The sequence below is a fragment of the Leuciscus leuciscus genome (genome assembly GCF_965113295.1).
Source record: "Leuciscus leuciscus genome assembly, chromosome: 3".
NCBI lineage: Eukaryota > Metazoa > Chordata > Actinopteri > Cypriniformes > Leuciscidae > Leuciscus > Leuciscus leuciscus.
The window spans coordinates 5,285,778-5,298,725 of record NC_138727.1 but is presented as its reverse complement, the minus strand read 5'-3'; the positions used below and the strand labels follow the sequence as shown (position 1 = coordinate 5,298,725).

The 12,948-nt window shown below is 38.1% G+C and overlaps 1 protein-coding gene across 1 annotated transcript; it reads right to left on the bottom strand.

The window, feature by feature from the left end:
• Nucleotides 1–1,327: 1,327 nt before the first annotated feature.
• On the bottom strand, nt 1,328–6,729 carry slitrk1 (SLIT and NTRK like family member 1). The gene has a single exon (XM_082163570.1). The coding sequence runs from the start codon at nt 5,601–5,603 to the stop codon at nt 3,516–3,518; it is 2,088 nt and encodes a 695-aa protein (XP_082019696.1). The 5' UTR covers nt 5,604–6,729; the 3' UTR covers nt 1,328–3,515.
• Between the last annotated feature and the right edge of the window lie 6,219 nt (nt 6,730–12,948).

The window sequence follows — 12,948 nt, the reverse complement described above, 5'->3', positions numbered from 1 at the left end:
TCACTTCATAACAGTGATCCACAGTTTAAACCCAGAAGAAAAAAACAGCATTGGGGCCTCAAAAAAAAAAAAAAAAAAGCATATATACTAAACATAACTTTAAAATGACTTTGAACATCTTCCCTTTTAGGTTTGTTTCTGCGAGTCTTTTTCCAAACAGAGATGATGAAAATGTTGCCTTAAGAGTATGACCTAAATTTCACATCAAACAAATATGCAAAACAACACTGCAATACTCTCAGAAATGCCAGTTTGAATATTCCCATGCACAACAGTTATGCTTCCGATTTCTTTTATATTTTATTTTTAATAAAGACCTTCAATTTCACCATGGCTTTATCTCACATGGGTCATATTCCTGTTATGCAGTACATTTTCATGTCCCCATCAAATATATCTTAATATACTGCATAACATATTAAATTAACAGTTTTTAAAGATGCAAGTCATGTTCGTTTTCTGTTATCTCAATTAAGTCAGTGAATTTCACACCATTACTGTGGTTTGAGCAGATGTTATTCTTGGCATGTCTATGATTTTTGCAGCAATTTCTAACATCAAAATGTGACTATTTATTAAAAAAAAAAATTATCTAATCAAAATTTTGCCAATGAACAATGTTTTCTTGAGAATACCAATTTCCTTGAGAATCAGTTGATTGATTTGTCCAACGTCCTCAATATTATCTTCCCTTTGTCTATTGCAGTCTGTAAACAACATCAAAAACAACACAAACATCAGTAGCTATAGATTTGATTAATTTTGTGATGCTTTCTGGCTTGTCTCAATCATACCATTGTTTCATTAAATTATAGCAACTTACATTGCATTAATGCATTCAAGGTACAGTAAACATTATAATTTCATGCATGTTCTAGAAATTAAACCCATGACCTTGTCGTTGCTATAGCGCTACTGTTCTCTACTGTTTGAGCCACATACATTTTTCTGAAAGTCTAATGGACATTTTTATAGAAATATTCCACAAATTACACCATAAGCATTAATTTTGGACATACTACATAACAGGAATGACCCATCTACTTTTATTTGACCTGTTGAGAGGAGAATCCATCCATTGTCTGTGTGAGCATGGGTTAATTTGATAACACCATAAAGCACCTTTCATTTTTAAAAGCTTGTAAAGCAGTATCGCTTCATATAATAAACCATGTCGACCAGTGATCATTATATTCGCCATCATGCATTGCACTACATAATTCTGAGAGTTTCATACCCAAAATGTGAACAACAAGTATAACAGAGGTTTGTAAAAAGAGGAAATTTTAGATTCACAAACAAACAAATATACCACAGTAACTTCACTCAACCTCCACCACATTTTATTTAACAAAATAGAAGCAGATCAAATGTAGCAAAGCATATAAATGTAACTGAGACAAACTCTTGGGAAAATGCACCAAATAATAGATAAGCCAGAATGTGGTACAGTCTTTCACAGTGGAGCGACAAATAATTACCATGACATAGAGAAGAAGAAGGAGATGCCTTGATTGACAGCCAGAACTGGTATAACAGAAATAATAGATCAGAAGGGTCACCCTGCAATTCTGGGTTGGAATGGGGGGAGTACGGATGTTTTTTTTTGTTGTTTTTTATGTGCGTATGTGCAGCGTGAGTCACAACACACATCTCTCTGAAAGCTCTGAATCTACATTAGAGTAAAACCATTGCAATATGACAGGAATCCCATTGGGACGTTCCGCTGGACTGCAATTCGACCGACTTTGTTTTGTGCAACCAAAATCAAATTGACAGGAAAGAGAGAAAAGCATCTCCCATTGCCAATATCTTACACACTTGGCTGCTGGATGGACATTTATTTTGTTGTTTGTTGTATTATAAAAAAAAAAAAAAAAACTCACAACTAGGGCCAAGAGCTTTAACATGAAGGGGAAAAAGTAAGCTACAAAGTCTATGGTATTCAGACTATGGAAATGGATGGCTGGTTATACCTTAGCTTTTTAACCATTCTTTATTTATGTTGTTTTGTTGTAAAATCATTACAGTGATACAAACTCAACCTCAAAAACATCAGCAGTGACATTTAAATGCTAGCAGTAAGATGCATGGCACTGCGCTCTACATCTCGTTTGTAAAAATGGCATTTTGGAAACAGCGTTCAACTCGTGTTCTTCACTACTGAATCTGATCCCGCATTTCTCTCTGAGTATTAGCCATCACAGTGACACACTTAGGCCTAGTTATGTTGATAATGTGAATGCTGGTTCGCCTACACATTCCAGTGAACTTTAGCTCCCAGCATGGTTTCATACGCTTGAGAGGCAACAGCGACATCTAGAGGCGGCTATTCCTTCTACGGCTGCTGTGATGACATCAGTCAAATGCACAGACATGCCTCTGTTCTGCTTCTCATATATATTTACACATTTTCATCCACTTTATAAGACATATTGAAGTAGCCAACGCCGTAATATTCCTTTCTCGTATTTGGACAAAATAGATGGCTTTACAAAAGCTCACAATACTTACAGTGAATAATAGGCTTTTGTGAAGGAATACTTCATCCCCTAAAAAGAATAATAATAATTAATAATAATAATAATAAATAAAAATAAAGGCATCTTAGTCTATGTGCACTCTATAGACGGATCGAAATCTGAAACCCCCTCACTTTTCAAAAAGAAAAAAACCCTCCCCTTGCGTCGTCCTTCTACCCTCACACTGTATCGACACACAAGATCACGAACCACCGGAGCTACATTGAATTTTCGCAGCATAAGCATGTCAGTGACTTGAATCGATCATGCTTATCCGCATCCCAAACATGTCAACAGTTGGCACACTATAAGATAAACACATTTTACATTCATAAAGGAGATAACTGGGCAGATACATGAGAAATCTGCAAAAAAATAAAAATTAAAAAAAGTATAAATAATCCCCATATCAACCAATCAACAATCAACTGATAAAACGGAAAGTACATGCATTTACAACTTGTAATTTCCACCTTTCGATCTGTCTGCCTTTGAGAAAGAGAAATCAAACAGCAAATACAAATTCTAACTGACAAAAAATAGAAGAAATGGCACTTTTAATATAGTCATATATAGTTTTATATTTATATATATATTTATATTGATAACACGAAAGAAGGGTCGCGTTGGCTTCCTTGTTACTATGGTAATGGTTCCCAGTGTGTGTTGAGACCATGCGAATCATGCAGATATGTTACAGTCCGTTATTTACATTACATTCATGCGTTCGTGCACCGTTCCCACGTCCTCTTTTGAGCGTGTTTGCAGTCTGAGCTGGGAGGAGAGAGAAAGAGAGAGGCTCTATACATATATAACAGTGGGGGCCCCATTGCAGTGTTTCATGGATGCCATACTCAACTGAAGCAACAAAAAATAGGCTATTTTTCCCACAGAGGTGAGTCAGAGGTCTAGTGTTTGTGTGTTGCCTTCCATTGTCACAGCAACATACGAAACGCAGTACGTCCTTTTGCTCGCTCGGGTCTCTGGTATGCATCATTTGTCGGAGAGAGAGTGGCCCCCACAGTCGAAACCTCTGTGTGGCGCGTCTGCATGATAAGCTCCGCTGTGCCAGTAGGACGAGTCGCAAACTGTCTGTAAAGAATTGATTTCTGACGCAGATGAGTTGCCGTCTCTCCGTTTCGATCTCTTTCGATTGCGCAGGATAAAGACCAGCATTCCCACCACGGTGAAGGCAGACGTCACGAAAACCAGCAGCAGACCGGGCACGAGCACTGATATTGACACTCTGCTGGGCTCCAGGTAGGAGTTGGGCCGCGTCCCTGTGTCTGCTGGTAAAGTGCTGTTTTTGGACAGGGAGGTGGGGGAGATCTTCTCGTAGAGCTGAGGGCACATAAGATCATTCCTGATTCGCCGGAAGTCCCTCTTCCAGAACTCCTCGGGGGACTCGCATTTGAGATCGCTCACAATGACGTCTGCCCCGAGTTTGTCTGTCCACTGTTTGAAGGGGACGATGTTGCACGAGCAATCCCAGGGGTTCCCGTGCAAATCGATCTGAATAATGGAGTTGAGTTGGTCTAAGACACCTGGCACAGGGAGATATGTGAAATAATTGTTATGCAAGCTTATTTTAGATAAAGAAACCCCCAAGAACGCATCCACAGGTAAAGCTTTGAGCAGGTTGTTGTTGAGGAAGAGCACCCTCAAGTTGGGTATCGGGCTGAAGGTGCCCGGCATTATGAGCTGGATGTCATTATATTCCAAACTGAGATACTCCAGGTTCTGAAGTCCGATGAACATCTCCGCCATTAAAGTATCCAAGTAGTTCTTGTCCATGTAGAGCCACCTCAACTCGGTCAGATTATGAAAAGTGCCGTTTTCGATCATTTTTATGTTATTCCCCCCCAAATCGAGTAAATTCAAGCTATGATAGCCTCTGAGCTGGTTCCTTCTGACGGTATGAATGTTGTTGTCGCGCAGATTTAACTCTTGCGCGCTCAGGGGTTTGGGTTTGAGATTAGCCACGGTTTCTATCTTCCTGCCTTCGCAGTTAACCCCAAGCCCTTGTCTAGCTCCTATAAGCTTACAACTACAAGACTGAGGGCAGGACGAATTAGTCGGCAGCTCTCTTTCAATGGTGCCGGTCGCCATGGCTGTGGGCTTAATTTTCAACTGCCAATTCTCCCTGGCTTTCGGACGCCCCTTGTTATGCCCTCCCCCAGCGTTATGGGACTCCGTCACCCCGCTCGTTTTAGAGGGTGTAGGATGGGGGCCGCGATTAGGGGTCTCATCCTGAGTGGGAGGCGCCACCAGGCTGGAATCCATACCACTCTTTGAAGGGCACAGCTCCGTCTCGGCCGTTTCATTCAGGTCATTCCCTTGCAGCCGAGTTGGCGCCTCACAAATAACCCTTCCGATGAGAGCGTTCTGCGGGATGTTTTCCAGCCATTCCTTTAGGGAAACCAGGTCGCAATTGCAATCCCATGGGTTGTCCTCCAGTAAAACCTCCACAATGCCAGGTATCTGCTCTAGAATCCCTTCGTAAGGCAACGTTTTTATTCGGTTCCCTCTCAGATCGAGGTGCGTGATGGGAACGTTCTGAAACACGTTGATGGGAAGAGCGCTAATAAGGTTGTCGTTTAAGATTAAAACTTCGAGCTTACTCAAGTCCCTGAACACAGACGGGTCGATGTCCCTCAGAAGGTTGAAGTCGGCTTGGAGGTACTCCAGGTCGTCTAAACCGAGAAACGTACTCTTTTTGAAAGACCTGATCTTGTTGTTATTGATGTGCAGCCGTTTCACAAGCTGCAGTCCCAGGAAAGCGCCCGGCACAATGTCGTGCAAGCCATTGTTCTCCAAATGCAAGCTCACGGCATTGTAAAAGTTAGCAAACTCGTTAGGGAACAGTCTGGATAAAGAATTCCCGTGAAGCAGGAGGTGGTAAAACTGGGAGCTCGGACCTGTCAAATGGTGCAGGTTTGTGAAGCTCTTTTTCTCACAGTCAATGTGCAAATCACCTTCTATTGCATTGCAGGAGCAGATCTGCTCCTTACAGACGTCCCTTGTAACATTCCCGATAGCTACACAAAGAGCCGCCTTCAGCAACACAATCCAAAGCAGCATTTTCAATATGACACAATCATCCCCGACATCAAGACATGAATACAATCAGCAAGAGGGCGAGAAATGAGATATATCTCCAGTCTAAAAAAGCAGGGGACACTCTGCGATTATATCCATGCTCAGCTCGCTATGTCCAGATTGGGAAAAATCAACAGCAAGAAGCTTCTTTTGTATCACCTCCCCATCGCATGCTCTTTAAAACAATATTAAAGCCTACAAAATGACACCTTCAACTCAATTATTTGGCTTTTCGGGCTCGCAAATCACTGACCTTGTGCATTTCTCACATATCCACGGCGCGGGAGCTGTTCTTTCTCCCGTGGTGCTGAAATCACACCGAGCACATCTCAATGCATCGCCATAAGATTAATCCGAGATTCTTACATCTTCAGCATCCTTCCTCGGATTCCGGCAGCTTCGTTCAACGCTTTTGCATCACAAAGACGGCTGCTGAGAGATTCTGGACTTTTCAGCCCGGTGTTCACTGGCAGATCTAACACCCTCTGCTGAGCTGCAAAGGCAAAAATCCATCGGATGAGGGAATGCTTGCTCGCTCGCTCGCTCGCTCGCGCGGGGGGGAAAAAACAGTCCACATACAGGGCAAGTGTTGGAAATGTCCACAGAAATCGCCGTCGAAGGGTTTAGATTGGTTTCATTCCAGGATGGTTTTCTCCTCTCTGACAACGCCGATAGCTTTCGTAGAGCCACTCCGTTTCCCCCATCCAAATGGCTTTAAAGCACGCGGCATTTCCAGAGTCCTCACAGACGATATTCCCGTTTTAGATAGGAAAAGAAAAAGAAAATCTCAAGTATTCCACAAAGCACAGGTGTTGTTCGCGTGAAGGTTGTTTCTTTTTCTTCGCTGTCTGAGAGAGTGTATGTGTGTGAGTGTGTGTGTGGAGGAGGAACTGCAGTTGAATGCGGTAAAATAATTAACTACTCGACGTGCATGCAACAGTGCGAGCGGTGTGCTGAGCTTCTCCTATTACTGTCACAACAAACACTGCGTCAAGACTATAGGAACTATGCGCACATACTCTACGTCACAGCCCTTAAGACATACGATTTGAATGATAAGTGCATTTCAACAGGAACACTGGGTATTCCCTTTTCCATCAGCCTGCATTGTTTGATTTTTTCATGCTGGCACAGGATCGACGCATCCAATCTCTGACTATTAAAACAAGTGTGGATTGATTGAAACTCAGTGCATATATTACATTTATGGACAAGCGTGTCTCTGACATCACACACACACACACACACACACACACAAAGACAATAATTCTGGTTTGTAAAACAAGCAGATAACGCGTTCTTGTGTGTCTACTAGCCTGTGTGTGATTGTTGGCGATTGTATAATAATTTGCAAACACTTCACAAGCAAATACATGAAAGTACAAGCCTTTCTGACTCAAAACGCTATAGCATCACGATTCAGTCGCTGGTCTCTTAACCGAAAACTGCTTCTTATCCGAGGTGTGCCTGCCTCCGACGCAATCAATCAATACATCACTATTCTGCATTTAAAGTTGAGAGATGATGCATGCAAAGGGTTTGCTTTGATATCTTATGAAGGAAAAATGGAAATGACCGTCACTGACCGTTAAAAAAAATGATACAGCCTATTCAATAAAAAGATGGGCAAACGATTACAAGCAATATTATTAATTAAATGCAGCTATTTTTAGAACTGGGTATCAATCAAATGAGCTCATTAAAAGCGAATCATTCATAATAAGTAACTGCAAATAGTTTATATGGAGAGAGAAATAGTTAACCCTCTGATGCACTATTCCATTCCATGAATGGAAGGAAGAACATATCTTTGTTATTTTTACATTAAATATAAGTCAAATTTACAGTTCAAAAAAGTTTCTGTATAACAGATTTGAAAAATATATAGTTTTTTTGGTTACTGTAGTTCATCACTGTTCCTTCATAAGACTAAAATAATACTTTAAACATTTACTAATTAACATGAAATGCTAAAACACTCTAATGCACAATCATATCAAAAATAAGATGAAGAAGAAAAAGAAACTTTTAAAAAGCCTACATAAAAGCAACACAACTGCTTTCAGCATTTATATTAATAATAAGAAATATTTATTGAGCAGCGCATCAGAATATTAGAATGATGTGACACTGAAGACTGGAGTAATGATGCTGAAAATTCAGCTTTGCATTACATGAATAAATTACATTTTAAAATTAAAAAAGAAAAATGTATTTTAATTTGTAATAATATTTCACAATATTACAGTTTTCACTGTGTTTTTTAATTAAATAAATGCAGCCTTATACTTTAACCCAAGAGCGATTAAGTAGCTATATGTCAGAATGTGTGTTGTGAGATATTATGGATTACTTTGGATACTGTGTCATCAAATTTCATATTGTGCCATTTAAACAAAAGTGGTCGTTCAATAATATGGCTAAAAACAAGTGTAATTTTAATTCTAAAGAATCAGTTTCATGCTCAAGTGAATGCCATGTGGATGTAACTCCAGTGTTCATTTGAAGTTTATAGTAAAAAACTTTTTCTTCACTTATGCACACACATGCATCTCCATAGCATGAGCACACAGAAGCAACCGTCATAAATCATACCGAAGTGCAGTATGGCAGCCTGACTTGCTGCTTATTGTTGATCGTATGTCAATATTGTGTGGATGTGCACAGGTCAAAACAATGCTAGTGGTTCAGACATGACCACCTCAACTCCCTTTGGCCTAATAGTCTAGACGCTGCTGTCTTCCCCATCACAAGTTTTGACACAAGGCCCACAAATTTGGGAAGAATAGTTGTGTAGTTCACTTCTGTGTAGCAGACCAAAGAAAGATGTTCATTGTTTGGAAAGGAGAGGAAGCTATAGGGACACTTAGTTTGAAAGGGAGCCAAACCAAGTGCTGTGTAAATAAAAGTTACCTTATTTTCTCTTTACTTTATTCTACTTTAGAGTTTCAATCTCCCTCATTCTGTTTACTAGTAGCAAATAATAAAGTTTCAAAGAAAATTTGAGCTGTAAAAAACTGCTTTGAAATAGATTTTATGTTGAGTCATAGTTCATCTTGTTTTCAGGTTTATGTTTGAACAAGGATAAATAATATGTGCACATACGTTTCCAATGTCAAGCAGTCATGATGCAGAACTCATTATAAATAATGGCTTACAATTATCTGATGGATACTATGAAAGACATTTTAAAGAATGAGATGGGTTCTGTGATCTAACCACTGGTTGTACTTAAAGTTCACTCACAATTAAAGATCATAATCGCCTCATGCACATTTAAAAGTTTTTTAGCTATATCAATGTATTTATTTCATGGAACAGAAGGATACATTTGGAATAACATTCATGTTTGTTTGTTTTTTATGTAAATGAATGAGGACAGATGCTCTCAAACTCCAAAAATAAGGAAAAAAGCACACTCGATATGACTCGTGCACCACGTTTTATGAAGTTATATGATGCTTTTTGAACATTTGTGGTCATTTTTGCCGCATGTATGTTTAATGAAAATTTTAAATTATAGCATAGCAAATCAAAGTTATGACACCTAGTAGAAATTATGATATACAAAGTCATAATTAAAAAAAAAAAAAAAAAAAAAAATATATATATATATATATAATTATGACATTAAAGGGGTCATGACGTGAAAAATAAAGTTTTCTTTTTTTTGTGTGTGTGTGTATATTGTTGGATTTGTGACATCACACAGGCAAGCGCATATAGTTATACATCATCACACCATAGGCCCCGCCTACTGACAGCAGCTGCATCACAAACCCTATACGGATATTTGTGTATGTGTGTGTGTGTACGTGTATTTACGCAAAAATAATAATAATAATAATAATAAAAAAAAAAATTTAATATTGCAATAAAAAGGCATATTAAAATAAATTAAAATGTCATGACCCCTTTAAAACTTAAAATTCTGAGACACTAAATCTTAATTATGAGATAAAAAGTCCTAATTATGTCTCACTATCTGTCTATCTATCTATCTATCTATCTATCTATCTATCTATCTATCTATCTATCTATCTATCTATAGATACAGTATATAGGTATATGTATACACTGTATATAATTAGGACTTTTTTTTCTTATGTGCTGGAAATTGCTTCATAGTATCATAAAGTAGATGCATTCGTTGATTTCATTTGCATTTGTTAATGACTTTATGAGCAAGTAATGCAATGTATCTATAATTAAATATCTATACTATTCCAATCGAGTTTGAGTTTGAGTATATATATTATATATATATATATATATATAGTATAAAATATATATAGTAATGTAATATGATTACAAATCACACATTCTGTACAGGCAGAGCAGTGTATATATAGCCCATGAAGGCCCAATAGTTAAATGGAAAAGAGCAGAGTAAGCATTCTGGCAAACTTATCCTTTGTCTACCACCAAAAAAACCTTCAATGTGCTTCTCAATCACCAGAACAATTCAATTTTTATGGGATGTTGTGGAGCACAGAGAATGAGGTAAAGCAGAATATGACCTCTTTCATCCCATAAAAATACTTTTGTTCTTAACACAATTCATGACTTGTTTACCAGGAAGAAAGAGTGAAACTGTTGAGATGACAAGGGGTTATTAGGCTGCTGGATTGACAAATTGCACATGCATTATGTACATTAATAAATACATGTTTCGAACACTATATTGATTATAGGGCCACACTAATCCACATTCAGTGTCTTATTTATACCAGCCGTCTCAGTCTGAAAGCTCCATGGCTTGTGTGAATAAATGCTCAGCAGCAATGAGGGCTCCCAACAGAAACAGGGCTCATTATTGCACAGATTGGCTCTATGGATTCAGGCTGTGAGACAGTGATGGAAATGAGCAAACCCAAGCTCCATTTAGACTTGCATTGTGGACAATGAGGGTATTTGGACTCTTGTGTGGCATTGCAACCTCTAACGACACACAAGTATGATAATGGCATTCAGTGGCATTCAGTGACACACAACAAATAACCCTTGGCTTAAACACCAGGTCAAACCGCTTTCTAAAGCACACATATATTGCTTGTGGTTATTTATGGGGAAATTAATATAGCCTACTGTAAACTGCAGATTCATCCTGGCAATAAATAAATACAAACATGAAGACCCAATCTGTTTTCATTTGTGTTTGTAGTGGAGTTGTTTTTACAATATTTGAGATATATGAAAAGGAATAAGGAATTTTTTTAATAAAAAAAAACAATGTGAATGTAAAGTAAATATCTAGATGCCTCATAGCAAAATCTGTGTATAAGTGCTGCAGGTTAAATTAATATGCCAGTAGGTGGTGACAATCTTTATGAGTGAATCAAGGAATCATAAAAAAATCCCCCAAAAATCATGCTTTGGTAAATCATAATTATGAGATACTAAGTCATAATAAAGACATACAAAGTCATAAATGTGAGATAAAACGTAAAAAAAAAGAAAAAAAGAGAGATACTAAGTCACAGTAATGAGATACAACAAAATGGTAATGAGATACTGCAAAAAGTTAAAATTGTGAGATAAAAAGTCATAATTATGCCATAAGTCAAATTGTAGTTGTTTTTGTTTCTCGTGATTTACTGTCATCATTTTGACTTTTCATTTCATACGTTTCATTTTCTATCTTATAATCTTGACTTTTTGTGATGTCTCATAATTATGATGAAAACAAAATAATTATCAGTTAAAAAGTCATAATTATGACAAGTCAAATTTTGGTTGTTTTAGCTTTTTTTCCTGATAATTTTGTCTTTTTGTGACATCTCATAATTATGACTAAAAATTCATAATTATGATGAAAACATCAAAATTAGAGATAAAAAGTCATAACTACAGTATGACAAAAAGAATATGGCTTTTATTATATTTAATTTTAAATTTGTATCTTATAATATTGACTTTTAATATCATGATTACAACGTGTTATCTCATAATTATTATTGGCCAAAAGCAAAATATTTGTTCTTATGTGACAAAAAATAAAAAATAAAAAAAAATAAGGGCTTCTATTCATGGGTTTCATCAGGTCCCTTTCCACAGGTGCATTAATCAAGCACAATGCAGTCTGCATTCATAATCTAGGTGATTGATTTTATACACCTGTGGAAAGGGACCTGATGAAACCATAGACTGTAAAAAAATATGGACGTAGTGTCCGTGACGTCACCCGTAGGTTTCTGAAGAGCCTTTTTGAAGCCTAAAGTGGGCGGAGCCGGCCGTCGCCATCTTGACCTCGCGTCACTCCCGGATAACAGAAAATGGGCAAAGAGGCGGGGCGGCTGGGGAGGTAATGCTATGCTATATGCTACTGACAGTACCAAGTCTGCGACTGCTCAGGGCCTCGCGCTAAAGTGACAGTTGAGGATGTAAAGCCAATTAAAAGTTCCTGTTTTTGCCCTTCGAAATATTATAATAGTTAAAAGACATGGCAACAAGTGAGACTGTGTATCGTGATTCTGTACTATTCTGCTATTTGAAAATGTATATGCAGTAACTTAATATTACTCTGGGAGAGTGTGTTTGACAGTGATTTATGTGCATACATGTCAGTCACTCTTTTTTTACAGTGTATGGTCCGTCAGCGCGGCATCGCTCGTCAAGTTCGTAGAGAGCTTATTCAGTCCATTTTAAATTCTGATTTTGTCTGCCTCTCAAATGGGTTAAACCATAGATATATTAACGTTACCTATGAAGTTGAAGTAAATGCGCTGGAAATCCGCGCTCATGTAAGGATGTGCATTTATTGCATGGACGGAGAAAGCACCGACACCTGCAGGATTTCATCTGACGGTACATAAGCATATTATAATCTATCTGTTCCTTGAGAGCAGAACAAACGAGCCTTTATATCTATAGACGTTTTTAAATCTGAAAACTCCAAAAAGCAACGAAATTGTCAGACATCCATTAGTGCATGTTCACAGAGGAAAACAACTGAAATACAGCGCTGGTTGTTCTCTCGAACGATACTCGACGACAACGACGGAATCCGAAGTAACGGGTGTATTAAATTGTATGAAATAATCCCGAAAAAAAAGCACAAACCCTGCAGAGATTGCAAAGTTCAGCAGCTAAAATTTGCTGAGGTGAAGTGACGGCTAGTAACAGCAGACAAACGGCTAGCATTGGCATCAGCGGGAATCCACCTGTCACTCAAGTGGACACCCTTAATTATGCAGAACTTTAAATATTAATCAACTAAACGGATGAGTTATAAAAAAATTCACCCCCCTCACAGTTGTTATGAAGGGCAAAATTAGCTGTATAGACCAAAGCCACATTCAGACACCAGGCTGTAAACACGTTTTTT

Coding starts and splice junctions, on each gene's coding strand:
- slitrk1 (XM_082163570.1), bottom strand. CDS start 5,603: ATGCTGCTTTGGATTGTGTTGCTGAAGGCGGCTCTTTGTGTAGCTATC.